Source organism: Pyxicephalus adspersus, chromosome 5 (assembly GCF_032062135.1).
Source record: "Pyxicephalus adspersus chromosome 5, UCB_Pads_2.0, whole genome shotgun sequence".
Taxonomy (NCBI): Eukaryota; Metazoa; Chordata; class Amphibia; order Anura; family Pyxicephalidae; genus Pyxicephalus; species Pyxicephalus adspersus.
Window position 1 is genome coordinate 10,166,466 of NC_092862.1, and position 17,623 is coordinate 10,184,088.

Sequence of the window (17,623 nt, forward strand, 5' to 3'; positions counted from 1 at the left end):
GGGTGGGAAGAAGCGGTAGGTGGGTGGCAGCCTCTGCATTGTGTAACCACCTCATCAGTAACCACCCAAAACCAGCCGGGTGGTTGTTGAAGAGTGCAGAGCGGTGCGCCCATATAAACTGCAGTGCAGTGTTCTCACCAGCCCCTTTAAACTGCAATGCAGTGTTCTCCCCAGCCCCTTTAAACCGCGTGTACCACCTGGCACCTTTCAGTAACCTCACGGCTGTTTTTAGATGGTTGCTGATTAGTTGGGTCATGATACGGAGGCTGCCACACACCTGCATTGTCTTCCCACCCAGCCTAAAAAAAATTCTAGGTTGAACACTGCAGTGGAATATTAGGTTCCAGCATTCTCTTACACCATAGATCTATTCATTTTTTAAAGAAACCATTCCACTTAAAGCTGTAATCTTAGCTATGGATGGAGCCCAGTGGGTGGAGCCAGCTTCTGGTTTCCATCATATCTGACATACTGCAACAGCCAGATCTGTCCATGCCCTAATTCATGATCCTGCCCACTAGGGTTTTTTTTTGGATGTTCCCTCCCACCTTTTTTGTAGAGTGGGAAACTTTTACATTTGTCCCAGCAGGTGATAAGATAGAGGGTTGTGGAAGAATACAATTTCAAGAAGGGAATTTCAATCTCTCCCCCCAAAAAAACCCAGGCTGAGATCACATAACTAACCACCAGGACAGGTCTAGTTCTCTGAATTTCAATCTTAAATCCATCTTTTATTTTTCAAGCAGATAGTTCTTTAAATTAGCTCAGCCTTGTTAATTTTTTGGAATGCTTTAAGGGCCTAATAGATGTGCTGTATCTGGAGATCAAACTGTTGTCCTTTTCTAAGCATAGAAGTGTAAGTGGTTCTTGTAAGCTGCATATTCCAGGAAAGACACGAGGACTCCTATATATAACAGAGGCCTGCATCGTATCTTAGGCAGAGTTCAGTGTACGTACAAAATGTTTGACATTCGCTTGTATATATCTCCAGCAGCACCTCCTCAGCAGCAGCTGGGTAATGTATGCCTCATGTTCTTTCCATGAGAATTCACTGATGTGTGTAGCACATTATGTGCTCTGTAAGCTTACAGCCTCATATACAAATAGGGTCATGCATATTTCCACAATCACTATCTCCTCACTCTCTTGTTCTTGCCATGTTGCTGCTTCTAAGCAAGTATTCAAAGTCATAGTTCCGTTTTAGGTGATAGAACAAATAATGCCTTATCACTCAATAGGAAGCCACTGCAAGTAGCTCCTCCGCTATACACAGCTTAGTTTTTTCAAATACAGTTTGACATACAACAAACATAAATTACAGACAAAATCTAAGATACAGGTACAGCCACTGGAAAAATAAAGTACAACCTCTTTCAATTTTTTAACGTTTTGTACATTAGGACATAAAAAAAATCATCTGGTCCTTAGCAGGTCTTAAATTAAGTTAATGCAACCTTTAATAGAAAAACATGTGGCATTAGTCATTTTTTTTTATGTGCCAATGACTAAGTCAAAATGCAGAAGCAGTGTGTAAAAAAAAAAAAAATAGGTACACCCTTACCATTTCCATAGTAATTAAAAGAGTAAGTATCAGCCAGGTGCTGCTACCCAAATTCACTTCTCTGACTCTACAGGCCTCAGCATGTTAAATGTAAAAAGTTATGACCGTACAATTAAAATAGGACCGTGTATGACTAGAAGGGTTGCCAGAAGAAAGCCACAAAAACAAACCACAAAACTTCTGGAACCGTGTCCTTTGTGCAGGCCAGACCAAAGTGGAGATGTTGCGCCATTCAACACAAACACCTTATACCAACTGGTGATGGAGGGGTGATATTTTGTGATTGCTTTTCAACCACAGGTCCTGGGTACCTTACAATCATTAGGTTGTAACTATGTACCCCTCGTATACCAAAGTATTCTAGAGTCAAATGAGAGTCTACTTGTGGGACAGCTAAACCTGGCCAAAATTGGGTAGTGTAACAGAACAATGATCCCAAATACATAAGGAAATCTACAATATAATGGCTAAAAAAGAAAAGAATCAAGGCACTATAATGGCCCTGTTAATGTCCAGATGTCAACCCGATACATAGTGAGACCTTAGGAGGGGTGGTGCATAAACAATTGCCTGCAAACCTCAATGAACTGGAGCAATGTTGCAGAGTTGGCTAAAATGATTCCACGATGATCCCCCCAGTGAAAAGACTTGATAGTCATAAAGAAAACAAATATTTCAAGTTTTCATTGCTTAAGGTGTTTCTTTAAACTATTTAAACACGGGGTGCACTTTGGCGTAATTTTAGGTAAATAATGATGCAGTGGAATCTGTATGTTTTTTACCGGAGGTATAAAGCACCATGAAGCTGAGCCTAACCTAACTGCATGTTTTTGGTATGTGAGAGGAAACTTTTTATCAGCTACTGGGTAGCTGATAAACAACTGGAGCATCCGGAGGAAAATCCACCCAAACACGGGGAGAACATGTAAACTCCTTGCAGATAGTGCCCTGGCCGAGATTCAAACCTAGGACCTAGCACTGCAAAGGCCAGAGGGCCAACCCCTGAGCCATTGTCTGCTGCTTATAATATATATATAAATGACTGAGTAGAAGTAGTGGTGGATGGGCTTTGGGTGTAGCTGCTGGACGCAAGTGTTAGGAAAAAGTATTTATAGGCTATTTTATGTTTACATAGATAAAAAGAAATATCATTTACATGTATTTTACTTCCAGATTTAAACAAAATAATACAAAATAAAATAATTACAAAAACATTATCGATTTCCTTAGCATTAGAATCACATTTAAACAAAATGGAGTCAAAAAGGGATCTAGAAATCCATTTTCATGTATTGGAGGGCTTTTGGATCTTTTTGGTTTCTGTGTCATAACCTGATTGTGTTTTATGTTGTATAACCAATACCATTTTTGTTTGCTTCGTTTAGAGGCAGCGTTGCGTGGACTGTTAGGAGCATTGACCAGCACCCCCTATTCCCCAACACAGCACCTGGAGCGAGAGCAGGCTCTTGCCAAACAGTTTGCCGAAATCCTTCACTTCACCCTCCGCTTTGACGAGCTTAAGGTATGATGGTAGTGGCCAGACTGTTTAGTGTTTTCAATAATGTTATTTAATTAGCATTATTCTTTGTGTCTAATTTAAGTTAATAGGATGTAATCAGAAATTGTCAGTGACCTATCTTTTAGTAAACCTTCCTTAGAATGCATGGTTCTGATTTCAGTTCCCACCAAGGATAATCTGTATGGGGTTTGTTCACTTTCCTATAGTACAGATGGTACATACTTGGAAATTTCTGCAAAGTACAAGGGCTTTCTGGGTACGTGAAGAACATGTACTGATTATGAGGCCAAAGTCCTGTTCAGGGGTGAATGTTGTGCAGCATAAGCTTTGTGATGCTTAGGAGTTAAAAATTTGATTTGTACCAACTCATATTGCATTGTTATTTTATTAACCTTCTGTGCACTTTGTGACAAAGCTCTGATTGTTTCTTTCTAGATGACAAATCCGGCCATCCAGAACGACTTTAGCTATTACAGAAGAACTCTAAGTCGCATGAGGATTAACAATGTTCCAGTATGAAAATTTATCTTAAAATCTAATGCTTGAATGTATCTGTGGGTTAATTGGGTTCTTTGCCTGTATAAACTTCTTCAAAAAGTTTGTTTAAACAGAATATTAAAGCACGGACTGTTGGGGGTTGCCATGTTTGCAAGAAATAAGTTTCATGTTCTATAGTACAACTAAAAGCTCCTGTCCAAACATGTCCTAAAGCCATTACATGTGATGCACCTATAAAAGTAAAAAATCTTCTATTACTTCTGGCTGAGCAAACCTTTCTTCATTTGTATCCCACATGCTGTCCCCTTTAAACTCTGCAGCTGAGAGTGGAAGGGGTTTCAGCAGCAGAGGCAGAGCTGTCAATCCTAAAGCAGTGAGTAGGGTACTAGGTGCTGCCAAAAGCTAATTGATATTATTGGCTGGTGAATGAGCAGTGACAATGCTGATAGGCATGTCTTCTTATCCCACTGCAGTGTAAGCAGACAGAGCCTGCATGAGAGTGGCAATAATGTTCTAAATTCAAAAGACACGCAGCATTGTTGCCACACCATGACAGGAATCTGCATTTGGTGGACTTTGCTAGCAAGATAAATAGATCTTTGTGGGATTTTGCAGGCTGATTCAAAGACAACTGTAAGTGAATCCTGTGAATACCTAGATGATTATTCTTTTAATAGTGGCCATATCTCTACTATATAATTTTTTTTTTTGACTGTATAAAAATCTGTAGGTTCACATCCCACTACCCCCTAAGGTCAACCCCTAACATAGTCTAGGATGAGCATGATTATTATAATAAAACGTATTTTTATCTTTTATTACATAGAGAGAGTTGCCAGATAAGGTTCCATTTCTGTCATAACTTTCATTGTAGTTAGAGTTTTTCCCTGACACTGACGTTTAGGGCAGGATCCGACTTTGCCAGCTGCTTACATTGCAGTGGTAATTCTTAAAGATACAGCATTTGTAGATTTGATAGTGGGTGGCTGTCATTAGTGCTGCCCCTATCTTTTCTTTATTCAGCTGCCATGGATGGATGATACGTGTAGCGTTTCCCCTGAGGCAGCAGTTCACTGGGGTGAGAAAGCTATGACTAGCTGTGACATGGAAATTATACATCTTTACAGCATGTGTGTGGTAAAAGGGAAAGAAATTCTAGTAGGGGACAGCCAGCATTTGCCATAATACATCAATATGTAATAATACTGATTTATAATAATATTTATATGCACAACATTTTGGCTCATTATGGCATGTTGGGCTTATGAGGCCTTTTTTCCTTGAACCCATTGTGTCCTCACTGCTCCTTTGTAACTTTACTGTTTTTTCAAATCCAGTGTCCTCTTTTTTTCACCCATTGGACATGCACTGATGATGATAATCTATGTACTCCATCTATGTAGTTTTATCTCAGTACCTAGCTTTATTCCTGACATCTCTAGGGTGCCATGACTGTATTATTAATATTATTTTTATTATTATTATTAATAAACAGGATTCATATAGCGCCAATATATTACGCAGCACTGTACCTTAAATAGGGGTTGCAAATGACAGACAGTCGACACAGAAGGAGGAGAGGACCCTGCCCTGAAGAGCTTACAATGTAGGGGACTAACAGTGTAATGGACATTCACCACAGATTGTGTTGTGATATATAAAAAAAGTTATTATAAACCTAACCCTAGTATAAATTAAAAATTTCCAAAGTTTTATTCTGCTCAGAACAGTTCTCGCTTGGACTGCCTATAAAAATCAGAGAACTTCAGTGGACTTCAGCCGCAGTCAGTGTAAATAATATAAAGAATCTAAAAAGAAAAATTCAAACCCATTAGACTTTTAAAGGCATTTTGTAAGATATAAAATGTTGCACATCAAAACTCATTTTTTGGTAATTAAAAATTTCTTTAAAGGCTGAGGGGGAAAACGAAGTAAATAACGAACTGGCCAATAGAATGTCATTATTCTACGCAGAGGCGACGCCCATGCTGAAAACATTAAGCGATGCCACAACAAAGTTTGTATCAGAGGTAAGTGGTTATCATCAGTCGTATCCATTCAGATCCAATATTGCTAAGAATGAGTTCATGTTTTTTTTGAAGGATTAGACAACCTGCTTGGGGAGACTGTTATGGAATACTCCGTCGTAAATTCTGTTAAATATTACACAAACATCAGTATGACATTCTTTAAATGATAGCCAACATTTCCACATTTTTAATGAGTTTTAAATTATGTGTAAAATGTTATTTAAATAAAATACATGTTTTTGATATATATGTGATAATTGGATGTAATTGTCCTATAAAGTCCCACTTACTGAGTTGAATCCTCAAAATCCTATTGTTTATTAAATCCGTGATGTGGCCATGTGATAACTAGGTGGTTGGTCATTCTTGATGTCATTTTTGGAGGTCAGCTAACTGATGTTCCAGGAGAAGTTTTGACTCCAAGTCACCATTTCAGTTTATTATGTATTTGTTCAGTAGAGTTTAGGTCAGGGCACTCCGTCTCCTTAAACTATATCTTCATGGAGTTGGCTTTGTACACAGAGGCACAGTCATGCTAGAACAGAGAACATTTACCACATCCAAAACATCCGAAACATGTACCACAAGGTTTGAAAACTTATATTTGTCTATAATGCCTTATATACCGTAACTTATATATGTCTGGAAAGTGTTACATTCAGAGCAATCCACAACTTTAAATTTTGTACCCTAATACACCTTATTCGTATATCTCTGTTCCTTCATGGACTTGATATTCTGCTAGCCCAATAATTATCCTCATGCTTGTTCACAGGAATATTCCATCAAATTTATTAACAGTGAGAGTTGGTAATGGGTTGGCTTAAGTGCTGTTTTGTTATAGGAAGTAACTAGGGGTAATGTCGGAGTTGTGGTATTGAGACTTCCAATAATGCTGTGAAGGTGAGCTGATGATATGTGCCACCACTTGGCGGTTCCTGATATACATCTCACCATCATCATACACATTATTGCACCCATGTAATTTTGTTGGACTTCCTTTTAAAATCTGCTGTATACAATTAAGCACATGCAGTCTCCCTTGGCAAACATTTAACATACAAAGATATTGCATACAATTGTGCTCTCAGCGTTGTGGTGTAGGTCCTTTTTTGCAGCATGATTGTGTCCCTGTTTTTAAACCCAGCTCTGTAAAGCCACAGTTTCACAAGTTTGGACTGCAGTATCAATCCAACTTTGGAATGGAAGTCATATTTATTTATTATTGTGGTTCTGCTCTACCCTGCTTTACAAAAATGTGACGGGTTCTGATTACACTACTTATAGACTTTAGATCACTACAGGCCACATTTAGCTTTAGTTGCTGCATCTATTATATCAGATTCTCATTACCTTTGAACCCTGGGTTTTAAAATTGAATTGACTTTTTTGCCTTATTTAGAACGTGCCATTTTGTCCGGTGTCTGCACACTTTATAAATATCAATATATGTGTGTTCATGTACTAGTGTTAAAAAGCTCATTTTAAATGTATTATTTGACTGTTCCAAGTACTGATGTTTATGGTTTAGTGAAATTTGTGTCTTTTAATGCTTTTGTAATATTTGTTACTTCTGTGTCTTCTGCAGAACAAGAATTTACCTATAGAGAATACCACTGATTGTTTAAGTACCATGGCCAGCGTATGCCGAGTAATGCTGGAAACTCCGTAAGTACTCTGCTGTTCTGTAATTGTTCATTGTCATGTCTGGCTAGCAGTGCATGCCAGGATTTTTTTTTAGTTCTTATGGTTTGCAGGATTTCAGTTTTCCTTTTGCTGTCTTTGATTTGCAACCCCTTAAACTTGTCCTGAGCTTTGCAACTGCTTTTTGCTTCAAATAAACATGGGTGCGCACTTGAAGACACTAGATCTCACCCAATTTATCCTAGTAAAAGCAGACAGCCCTGACATAAAGTTCATGGGAGGAAACTAGCATTTTCTTCTAACTTATTGGCAGAACAATGTTTCTTTGATAACCTTTGCAGAGTTTAGGGTTTACTTCTCCAGCATTTACAAAATACACCTACAGAAGTTGCCCTGATTCCCTCCAGTGACAGGGAACCATTCATTTGATAAAATATGTTTTTTTATTTTAATTTCAGGGAATACAGGAGTCGGTTTACAAATGAAGAGACAGTGTCCTTCTGCCTGAGAGTGATGGTGGGAGTGATCATCCTCTATGACCATGTTCATCCTGTGGGGGCCTTTGCCAAAACATCAAAGATCGATGTAAGTTTGTTCTTGTAGAATATTAAACACTGACGAGCTTTCTTCCTCCCTGAGAAGTGCATTAACACCAGCCACCCTGTCCGCCACTTCCATTAGCGGAACACCCAGTCAGCAGGAAAGTTTAAAAGACTTTCTTCAAGCATTGAGAGACCTGATCTAAAATGACAGACTAAGCAGCTTGAATGTCTAAACAGAGTGCAGTTTTTAGACTGTTGACTTGCAATGGCCGCACAGTGACGATGGCTAAAAAGCTTTTTAGGAAATGCTTAGCTGGACATAAGTTGGTGCCATGGGAGCTGGTGCAGCAATTCTTGATGAATATGTCTGATTACAAGTCAAATCACACCTTGCTGCTTATTATTCTTTTGCTTATCTGCAGAATAATTGGGAAGATCCTTACTTTTTATCTTTATCTTGTAAGAATTTTAGGTGCATGAAATATCTAACTTTAAAGGTCTAGAAACAACCCTTCCTAATTTTTTTTCTATCTGTTTCAAATTTTTGTAGACATGATAACTTATGCTGGAGCTTATATAATCTTGGAAAGGACGTGTAATGCTTATGCATTGGCTCCTCTAAACCCTGCTATTCTGTTTTCCTGTTGGAGACCTCCAAATACCCAGTGCTTGCGGGAATGGAGGAGCACCTGGCCTTCTGAAATTTTGGGAAGCCAGGGATTAGACTCAGGGTAAAGGCAGGTTTGGGGGTTGGGTTCAGATAAAGCAAGTGAAATGATATAATAAGGAAACATTTTTATCTATAATCTTTTATCGTAAATGAGCAAAGTGACATATTTGAGGCAGTTAACATGGTATTCTTTTTCCTCTGGAGTAATCTTCACACAAAATAACTGAAGCTAAATGAGTGATATAAGTATAATTATTAACTCAGAATTTTTACTTTACATGAAAGGGTAGACCAATGTTTTATTTAAAGTAAAAATTTTGTTTGTTAGTGTTTTGTTTAAGTGCAACACCCTTTAAAAAAAAAAAAAAAAAAAAAAAAAAGTTGCAGCTCCACTCTATTAATTCTCGATCGTCTAGGTAAATAAGAATGAATAGGAGTGCAGAGCCTCTTGGGATACCTACGTCATGCATCCCGGGAGGCTGTTGGCAGCCCTTTCATTATTAGGGAAAAAAAACTCCGACCTTACGCATTCGCAGTGACATCAGGAATTTGTTCCCCAATCTACGTCACCTGATCTTGCGCCTGCACAGTGCGAGGTCAGGTGATGCAGGAAGATGTTGGCGCCCAGGACGACGGGTACCGGGACAACGCGGGATCCGATGGAAGAATCCTCCCGATGAACAGACTTCTCTGCGGAATTGAAGGTAAGTGTGAGTTTTTTGTTTTGGGTTTACCTCTTTAAAAAAAAAAAAAAAAAGTACAGTTAGAGTATTTGTAAAAGTAAGAATATCGCAAATATGGGGAGATTTAGACTGAGTGCATATAGAAGTTTACATGAATTAGTGTGCATTTCACAACTTTCACATTTCAGTTGATTGAGTTGAGTTATAATCATCTTAAGTTGTACATATTCATATTCCTAGTAATAGTTTAGCTTGGTCCAGCCATTCCCAAGCACTTCTGTTTATCCTTTACCATGATGAGAATCCAAAATGATAATTAAGGAGGTGAGAGGAAGTTGGACCAGGGATTTATTATTGCAAGTTATATACCTCTGCCTAATTGTTCTTTATTTCCTCAGCTGAATTCTAAGTGGTTTATTCTAAAAGGTTGTGTTCTGAATAAACTTATTTTTATGTTTCTGCTCCCCTCCTCAAAATTTTAAAACAGGTCAGGTTGTATTATTCTATTGTTTTTCTTTATAACTGGTATGGAAATGCCACGCAGATCACGTCCTTCATTGATATTGAATCAGGAACTCTGTGTCTTACTATAAACCGTTGTAATATGAACCAGTTTATCAGGAAGTAAATCTATACTGTTCATGTAGTAAAAGGGTTAATTTCTTGTGCCTTGTATTTCCAGATGAAAGGCTGCATCAAGGTCCTCAAGGAACAGCCCCCCAACAGTGTAGAAGGTCTCCTTAATGCTCTCAGGTACAGTACGCTGCACTGGCTGTGATATATGTATGATAAAAAGTCATAATTCCTTTGTTCCATGACTGGATGTCAGTAACCTGGAACTGCAAGCCAGCCTCTCTTCATGCACCAGTGTCCACAAAGAGCAAATTACGATAATATATGTTCCACGTATAAATCGTAAGAGTGCCCCCACCGTGACTACTCATCTCCTGGTGTTTGTGGGAGTCACCTGAGCTTTCCCTCTGTCTCTTTCCCAAGACCCCCTCAGCCATTTGATGTGAAGCATCTGCTGTGTAAATGAGCTGGGAGCTAATGAGGCGTGATTCCACCACTAAGAGCTGGCCTGAGCAGTGTAGTGTGTTTATAAGTGGTACCTTATTATAGACTTTGAATGGACTATATACAGGAAAATACACAATTGCCACCTTGTAGGAAATTCCTTTTTAACTGCTGTCTGTAATGAAGTGTTGACATTTTTTCTTCTTAAGTAAATTCAGTAATGTGGTTTTTAAAAATATGCATTGCATTGACTGTACAAGAAATTCTTGTGTTTTCTCTTCAGGTAGCGCAGCATACTCTGCATTTTCAGAGCTACCTGCTGATAATAACCCTGTAGGGCCCTTCATTTCAACATCAATCATTTTAGATAAAACTAAATGTTTATTTGATGTGCAGAAACTGACAAATTTGTAATCTTATGGCTCATAAAAAAAGTGCTTTGTGTCCCCAGAAAACTGAATACGTTATCGCTGTGTCCTTCACTTTTTGAGTGACCGTTCCTCCAATGAAAATATACAAAAAGGACTCCTATGTTAAAAGACTTAGCAGAGCTAGAATTGAGTTCACCAAAATAAATATTAACAAGCCACAATGCTTCTGTGAAAATGTCCTTTAGCCCAACAAAATATTTTTTTTGGCAAGTCACATCAGTTGTATGTCCACAGATAAAGGGGGAAAAAAAAGATTTCAAAGAAAGGAATGCCATACCTACTATAAAGCATGGCTGCTGTGCTGCATGTGGCATAGGGTGTGTTGATTGTAGGAAGGAATGAATGAATGAAGGAAGGAATATTGATATCTCAAGACTGTCATGACATTCTGGAATTAATTATTAGGCCTAATGCTAGAAATTGGTCAGCTGCTCATGATCGATCCTGCAGCAGGAGGTAAACTAAATTCACATGTAATCTAATGGGACAGTTTATGTTGATATGAATGGTCTGGCATCATGGTCTGTTTTTAGCATACATAAAAAGTACGCTCTCCACAGCCTTTTGTCAAGTACCTTCGACTCTTTGAAACGGTTCAATTATGGAGACATCATATACCTGTTTTGCCATATGCTGCTTCCCCAACTCATAGATTGCAGGCTCTTTCGGTAGGGTCCTCTCCTCCTTCTGTGTCACTGTCTGTCTTTCATTTGCAACCCTTTCACTACATAATATGTTGGCGCAATATAAATACTATTTGTTAATAATAATAATAATAATAATAATAATAATAATAATAATAATAATAGTAATCATCATCATCACTGAATGCATTTAAATGAGTCAAACCTCATTTTGTCATGCAAGAATTCTCTTTTCAGTGTAGAGTCTGTATTTATTGACAATAAGAATATATACAGATGTCTTTGCTTCTGTGGAAGAAAATTATTGCTATTGTTATTACCTGTATCTGTATATTGTCATCACTTAAAGCAGAACTTAAAGGAAGCTCTGGACGCTGACATCTTCTGCTCTCTTCTTTGGGGTTCTTCTTCCTGCATCACCCAATCTTGCACCGCACAGGTGACAGATAGGGAAAAAAGATTGCCGATCTCACTGCGCATGGATATCGACAATTTTTTCTTCCATTAATAAAAGGGCTCCTTCTGCGCTTTCCCGGAGATCAGAAAGAGCAACCAAGAGCCTCCCGGGATGCGTGACCTAGGGAAGGTGTTGCACTTTTTTTTTAATATAAATAAAAGGGTGTTGCATTTAAATTAAATAAATAAAACGTTTACTTTAAACAAAAGGGTTGTCTAAAAATGTTGAGTTTAGGTCTGCTTCAAACAAAGAAACTTAGGGATAACTATATGCCAGCCACGGTCCTCTTGGCTTGCACTATGCTGTGCAATCGGGCGTCCTGCTTTTGTATAATTAAAAAAAATACATTTATATTCCTTTGAAAAATTGTGACATTTAGCAAATAAATGTTTAAAGTTAAAATTCTGTCTCTAATTTTGTCCCTCCAGGTACACAACAAAACATTTGAACGACGAAACTACCTCGAAGCAAATCAAGGCGATGCTGCAATAACGGCGGTGAAGCCGTGCACAAATCCTGCTGTGGGCATAAGACAGTATTCCGCAATGACTGAGACGTTCCAGATTTTAGTGATTGCGATGACCATTTTTCCCCCACCCTCCACTGCTGCTGTCTGTCATCTGCCTTTTTCTTTACCCCTCTGTTTTAATCCTTGTTCTTGTTCTTACATAAGCTCCATCTTCATTTTTGTGCCAAAATCAATGAGAAAAAAGAATTCCTGGGAGGCAGTTTAAACGTTTTCAAAATGGCCGTTTCATTGGCAGCTATTTCTGCGTTGCGTTAAGTTTTTCCTATGTCGAGGAAAGATTCTGTGACTTGAACTTAATATTTTTAAACTTGTTTTTTTTTTCCTCTGCCAGAAAAAAAAATTAAACTAATATTTAATATTGCTTAAACTGCATGGCGAAACTGCCGATTTCTACTGTTTAAAGAAAAAAAAAAGAGGATTTTTTAAATAATATTATTTCGGCTTTTTGTTTTCTCATGTGCAGCCAAGAAAAAAAAAATGAACAGAGGTGTTTAAATTAACTGTTGTACAAAAAAAATGGTACCCAGCACAATGTTTTTTTTTTCTTTCAGAATTAGAAACAGGAAACTTTTTAGGTTACATTTTGACTCATTTTTGTAAGGATGTATGTTGTATGTTTAATTCTTTGATGACTAACATAAATAATGTGATGTGTGCGTATCGGAATTACGTATGCATGTTTATGTCAAATGGATGGCTGTTAAAATAATAAAAATCAGCTTTCATTTTTCTAAGTGTGGCCTGGTATGTAATTCTACTTAAAGTAAACCTGAACTCACAATGAGAAAATTTGCTTTTTTTTATAGGGGACATTAAAAAAATGTAATTGTGCCTGAGCAGTTTCCTAAAGTACAATCCCATTGCAGAGCACTTCCAGTGCATAGTCAGTCCTATGATTCATACCCCATATATAATTCTATGTATCTGCAGTGTGAGTTTTTCTAAGGCACTGCTCCACCTGATAGCCAGTCTTACCAGATTCGGAGTGACATTTGGTGATGCCACTGCTGTATTGTTTACTGTCCTCCTTGCTGGAGAGGAAGCTGTAATGAGTACTTGCATAATGTTTAATAAGTTCCGTGAGCTAGTACGTTATACTGTGTAAGAAAGGCCAAATAGTGATACAATACAGAGGAGGAACCTTTAAAGGTGAGATACGAATTTTGTTTTGGATAATACTCTGACCTTGTATCATTTGAAAAACAAGACTAGAATTGAGTTTCTGTAAAATACACATTTGTCAAATGAGGAAAATAATATTTTAAGATCTGAATTAAAAGTTAGGTTTTAAAGTTTAATTATAGATGATACATAAACATAGTTTTCTCTGGAGAGAAATAAAAATGTATCAATTCCCTAAGACTATTCAAAACTAAAACAGAAATGTTTCCCAGGGTTCAAACTTGTCTCCTATTCACATTTTTAAGTCCTATCAGGTGCATTTGAGAGCTCATCAGGTGAAGGTCCCTCAGATGGCTTTCTGAGCTGCAAGTAGTCGCCAGTTTTCCTTTTGGGCTCTTAGCACAGACTTTTGGAATCTAGATTAAGGAAGGTTGACTCTTAAGGGCATTATTCTTCAATGGAGGGGAAAGAAAATAGGGCTTTGTATTCACTTTAAACTGTTCTTAGAATCTTTCCCAAGAGTTACAGTAACTTTAAAGAAGCAGCTTATTACAATATATATATATATATATATATATATAATTTTTTACATTTTAACACTTGTTTTTACTGATAAGTGCTGAAGTAACTCACAGTAATCAGCTTGTCTAAGTAACTGCTCAGGACCATCCCAAGGACAGGATAAAGTTGGTGATAACTTAATGATTCCCGAAGACTCTCTTGTCTTGCCTGACAACACCTCCTGCTTTTTTACTTTTATTTGGTCCTCTGCTGATGAGTTTTTTTCGCTCACCCCCTGTTCTGCTGAGCCCTAGGTGGCAGTTAAAACATGACAACAGGGTTTCTAACCTTCCCCTCCTATACCCAAATTGAAGAATAAAAATATTACGTTGAACATTCATACTAAACTGGGATGAATATATAGATCAGAAATTTGGTTAGGGCAGCCCATTTTTTTATGCATATTTATTTCAGGTCAGTAGCTGAAGGAAATTCCTTGGATTTAAATTTATTGGATTATCATGACAGAGAGCAAACAGTTGCCGAATGAGAAGTCGGTGATGGCTGGTTGTGGATTTACAACAGTAAAAGGTGGCGAACTCCAGTCAGCAATAAAATATTAGTATCCCCCCTACAATGGGATAGTAAGGTTTTTTTTAAGTGTTTTATACCTCTTCCTGCGCACATACAGGTAGGTGTAAAATAGATAAACCATGGCTGTTCTTTCCTGTATATAAATTGTTTTTAGAACCACAAACCCACGCAGAGTGGCTGCATTGGTCCTCTGTGGTCTTCACGGAGGTCTAGTGTAACCACCATACCTAGCATGCATGCACACGCTGGATACCAGCACTGAATATAATAGTTTGACTCGGACCGGGAGTTGGGGAACACAAAGAAAGAGTTGTTTTCACAGCTCTTTCTTAAGAAAATTTGAGGTGAGTATTAAATATTACATTTGCATGGGTGGTTTTAACCCCTAGATTGTGCTGCAGTGTCAAAATTGTCATTATCGTTAAGAGAAGATCCTGGGAATGAATAGGATCCTAAATCCATGAGAGGATATCCCTGCACTGTGCTGGAGCATACTCTCTTGAGGTTTGGGATGCTCAGGAGTGAAGTTAACCTTTACTAAACAGATTCAGGTAGAAAGTAATACTGAATAGTACATATAACTTTTTTCCTCAAAGATGAACATTTGATAAGTTGTCTGATGTAATGAGAGGACCTTATCTTTTAATACAGTGTCAGTTTTCAAATACTTTGTGTAACTTGGGGCACCTATGTGCAATTTGCACTTAATCCTATTGCTTTTTCGATTGCTAATGTATCATATGCTCCAAAAGACTGCACATGCCTATAATCTACTTCAGTGGTTCCCAACCTCGGGGCGCAGACTGGTGCCGGTCCATGGTTGGTAAGTTGCCCTGCTTGCACGGAAGCTTCTGAGAATGGCAGTGGTGTATGTGTGGCTTGCGCTTCTCTGCCGTCCCCGGTGGCTCTGACATCACACCAGCTCTCTAACACTGTTCTCAGCTGGTGTGCTGGTGGAGCTGCTGGGGGTGGCAGAGTAGTGTAGGCTGTACATGTATCGGGCTGTGGCAAAATTTTGTGCTGTGTTACCTGGGTCCCACTGTTAGAAAGGTTGTGGACCACTGACCTATGTGGTTTTGCACTTTAATGTAATTTGTGTTTGTACTGCAGCAGGGGACAAAGCTGGCTTGTGGTGGGAGTTCTCTAAGTTTACTTTATGTCCCACAAAGTTTTTATGCATCTTGTGGGTAGTGTACCGGCCAATACCAGTTAGCCCAAGGTGTACCTAGCAAGTAACCATTTGATACTGTACACTAGTTACCATTTGGAATACTTTGGTTTGCATAACAAACCAAACACAGTGACATACCAGTGCATACTTATGTACTATTACTATTATACAGTATTTATATGGCACCGACATAATATGCAGCTCTGTACAAGGTCCATGGTCTTTTCACTAACTGTCCCTCAAAGGGGCTCACAATCTAATGTCTCTATCGTAGTCATGTGTCGTTATTACAGTCTAGGGACAATCAATTTTTGGGGGAAACCAACTAACCTATTGCATGTTTTTAAAATGTGGGAGGAAATCGGAGTACTCCGAGCAGATTCACACAAACACGGGGAGAACCTGCAAACTCCATGGTGATAGTGTCCTGGCCGAGAGTCCAACCTGTAACCTAGCGTTGCAAGGGCCAGCGTGCTACCCCAGATTTACAAACAAATCTGATCACTTTACAATCAAGTCAATAATAATAATAATAATATAATAATAATATTCAGTGGAAAGTATCAGGCCTAGGCCCTTTATTTTTAAGAATAAATGATGTTTCTAATGAAACCATTGCAAGCAAGAGAATAAAGTCGCACTGCAGCAAAATAAAAATCACTCGTGTAGTTTAATGCTGAAGCCTGAATGAAGATTTTTTTTATATATGCCTCTATTTTTTCTTTCCCCCCAGCAATTCTGTAGGCCCCAGCACAAGTCAAGCAACATTATAGAAGCAGCATCCTATAAACTTTCAAGGCAGGAAGCCCCTGTCCCATATAAGCCCCTCTCTATGTATGGTCACAGTGAGCAGCCAGTCACGCTATGTACCAGCAGGAATGTTCAAGCAGCACTTGGCTCAGGGACAAGAGGCTCCTCAGTGATCCAACAGCTGCATAACACTGTGTAATACTGACTCTCTAATTCTGTTACCCCTTACTATGTCCTCCCAGCCTAGAGAGAGGAATGTCAGAGAGATCGGGGCCCTCTGCCTCATCAGTCGGGGCCTTCAGAGCTGGAATCTTTCCTGGAACAAACACGTTAATGACATCCATCAGCAGCTTAAAAGCGATCTTTGTACAACTTTTTGCATTACGTAAAGAGAATAAAATAGCTTTGAGGTGAAGGTGGAACGGTCAATTTTTTTGCTTTACATATGATTTTTTTAACACATGATATTGAATATTTTCAGCTAAATTTAGCCAGATATTAGTCTCATGACACAAAAAGGCGGGCGGTGTATAGTGGTACCACAAAAAGTTTATGCTCTTAGAGTCCATGAAGCTGAGTTGTATTGTCCTAAATTTTGTAAATTTACACTGCATGTCTATTAAATTGAGGTATCAGTGTTTAATGAAACATAACCCTTTCCTGGCAATGCTGAACCCATTTTTTTTTTTTTTTATCTCGGCACACATGCTTTTTTTAACATGAAAATGTAGTAAAAGTCCAAAATTTTCTGAAAGCAGAGAACCTACAGAATAAAATATGGTTGCTGCATTTTTATTATGTCACATTGTATTTATCTAATGCTTTAAAAAAACTATACCCAGACCCCTGTAGACCCTCATAAAGAGAGCCTTTCACTTGCACACTGCTATTAAATTGGGTGCAAATAAAATGAGGTGAAAGACTAAAACAAACAAAATAAAAGAATACGTGTTTTAAAAAAGTGTTAAGCTTAAGGCTTCAAATACTTGGTATTTATTTGCTTGACATTTTTTATATTTAGAATATTCTGTAAAGTTTTCTATTTAAAACGTGGAGATATGTGAAGTTGTGTTTGTGTGTGCATTAAAATGGGTTCACATCTGTAAATTGCTGTGCATGGGGGTAACGTGCAATATGGTGCCACATTGGTATGCAGAAACTACAAGTCTCTGCCCTTTTTTCCCCTCCATGAGCTGCACCAAATTCATGACACCACAACATTAAGGCATGGTAATATGTGTGTGCTACAACAGCAGCACA

At 38.2% G+C, this 17,623-nt stretch overlaps 1 protein-coding gene across 1 annotated transcript in view; it reads left to right on the forward strand.

Moving 5' to 3' along the window:
* Window positions 1-12,959, forward strand: part of CYRIB (CYFIP related Rac1 interactor B) — a 32,486-nt gene extending 19,527 nt beyond the window's left edge. Inside the window, exons 5-11 of the mRNA XM_072410649.1 lie at window positions 2,947-3,083; window positions 3,516-3,593; window positions 5,492-5,608; window positions 7,197-7,276; window positions 7,711-7,837; window positions 9,830-9,900; window positions 12,125-12,959. Of these exons, the coding sequence (XP_072266750.1) occupies window positions 2,947-3,083; window positions 3,516-3,593; window positions 5,492-5,608; window positions 7,197-7,276; window positions 7,711-7,837; window positions 9,830-9,900; window positions 12,125-12,188 (674 nt within the window). The 3' untranslated portion in view covers window positions 12,189-12,959. The remainder of the gene's footprint in view (window positions 1-2,946; window positions 3,084-3,515; window positions 3,594-5,491; window positions 5,609-7,196; window positions 7,277-7,710; window positions 7,838-9,829; window positions 9,901-12,124) is intronic.
* The last annotated feature ends 4,664 nt before the right edge of the window (window positions 12,960-17,623 follow it).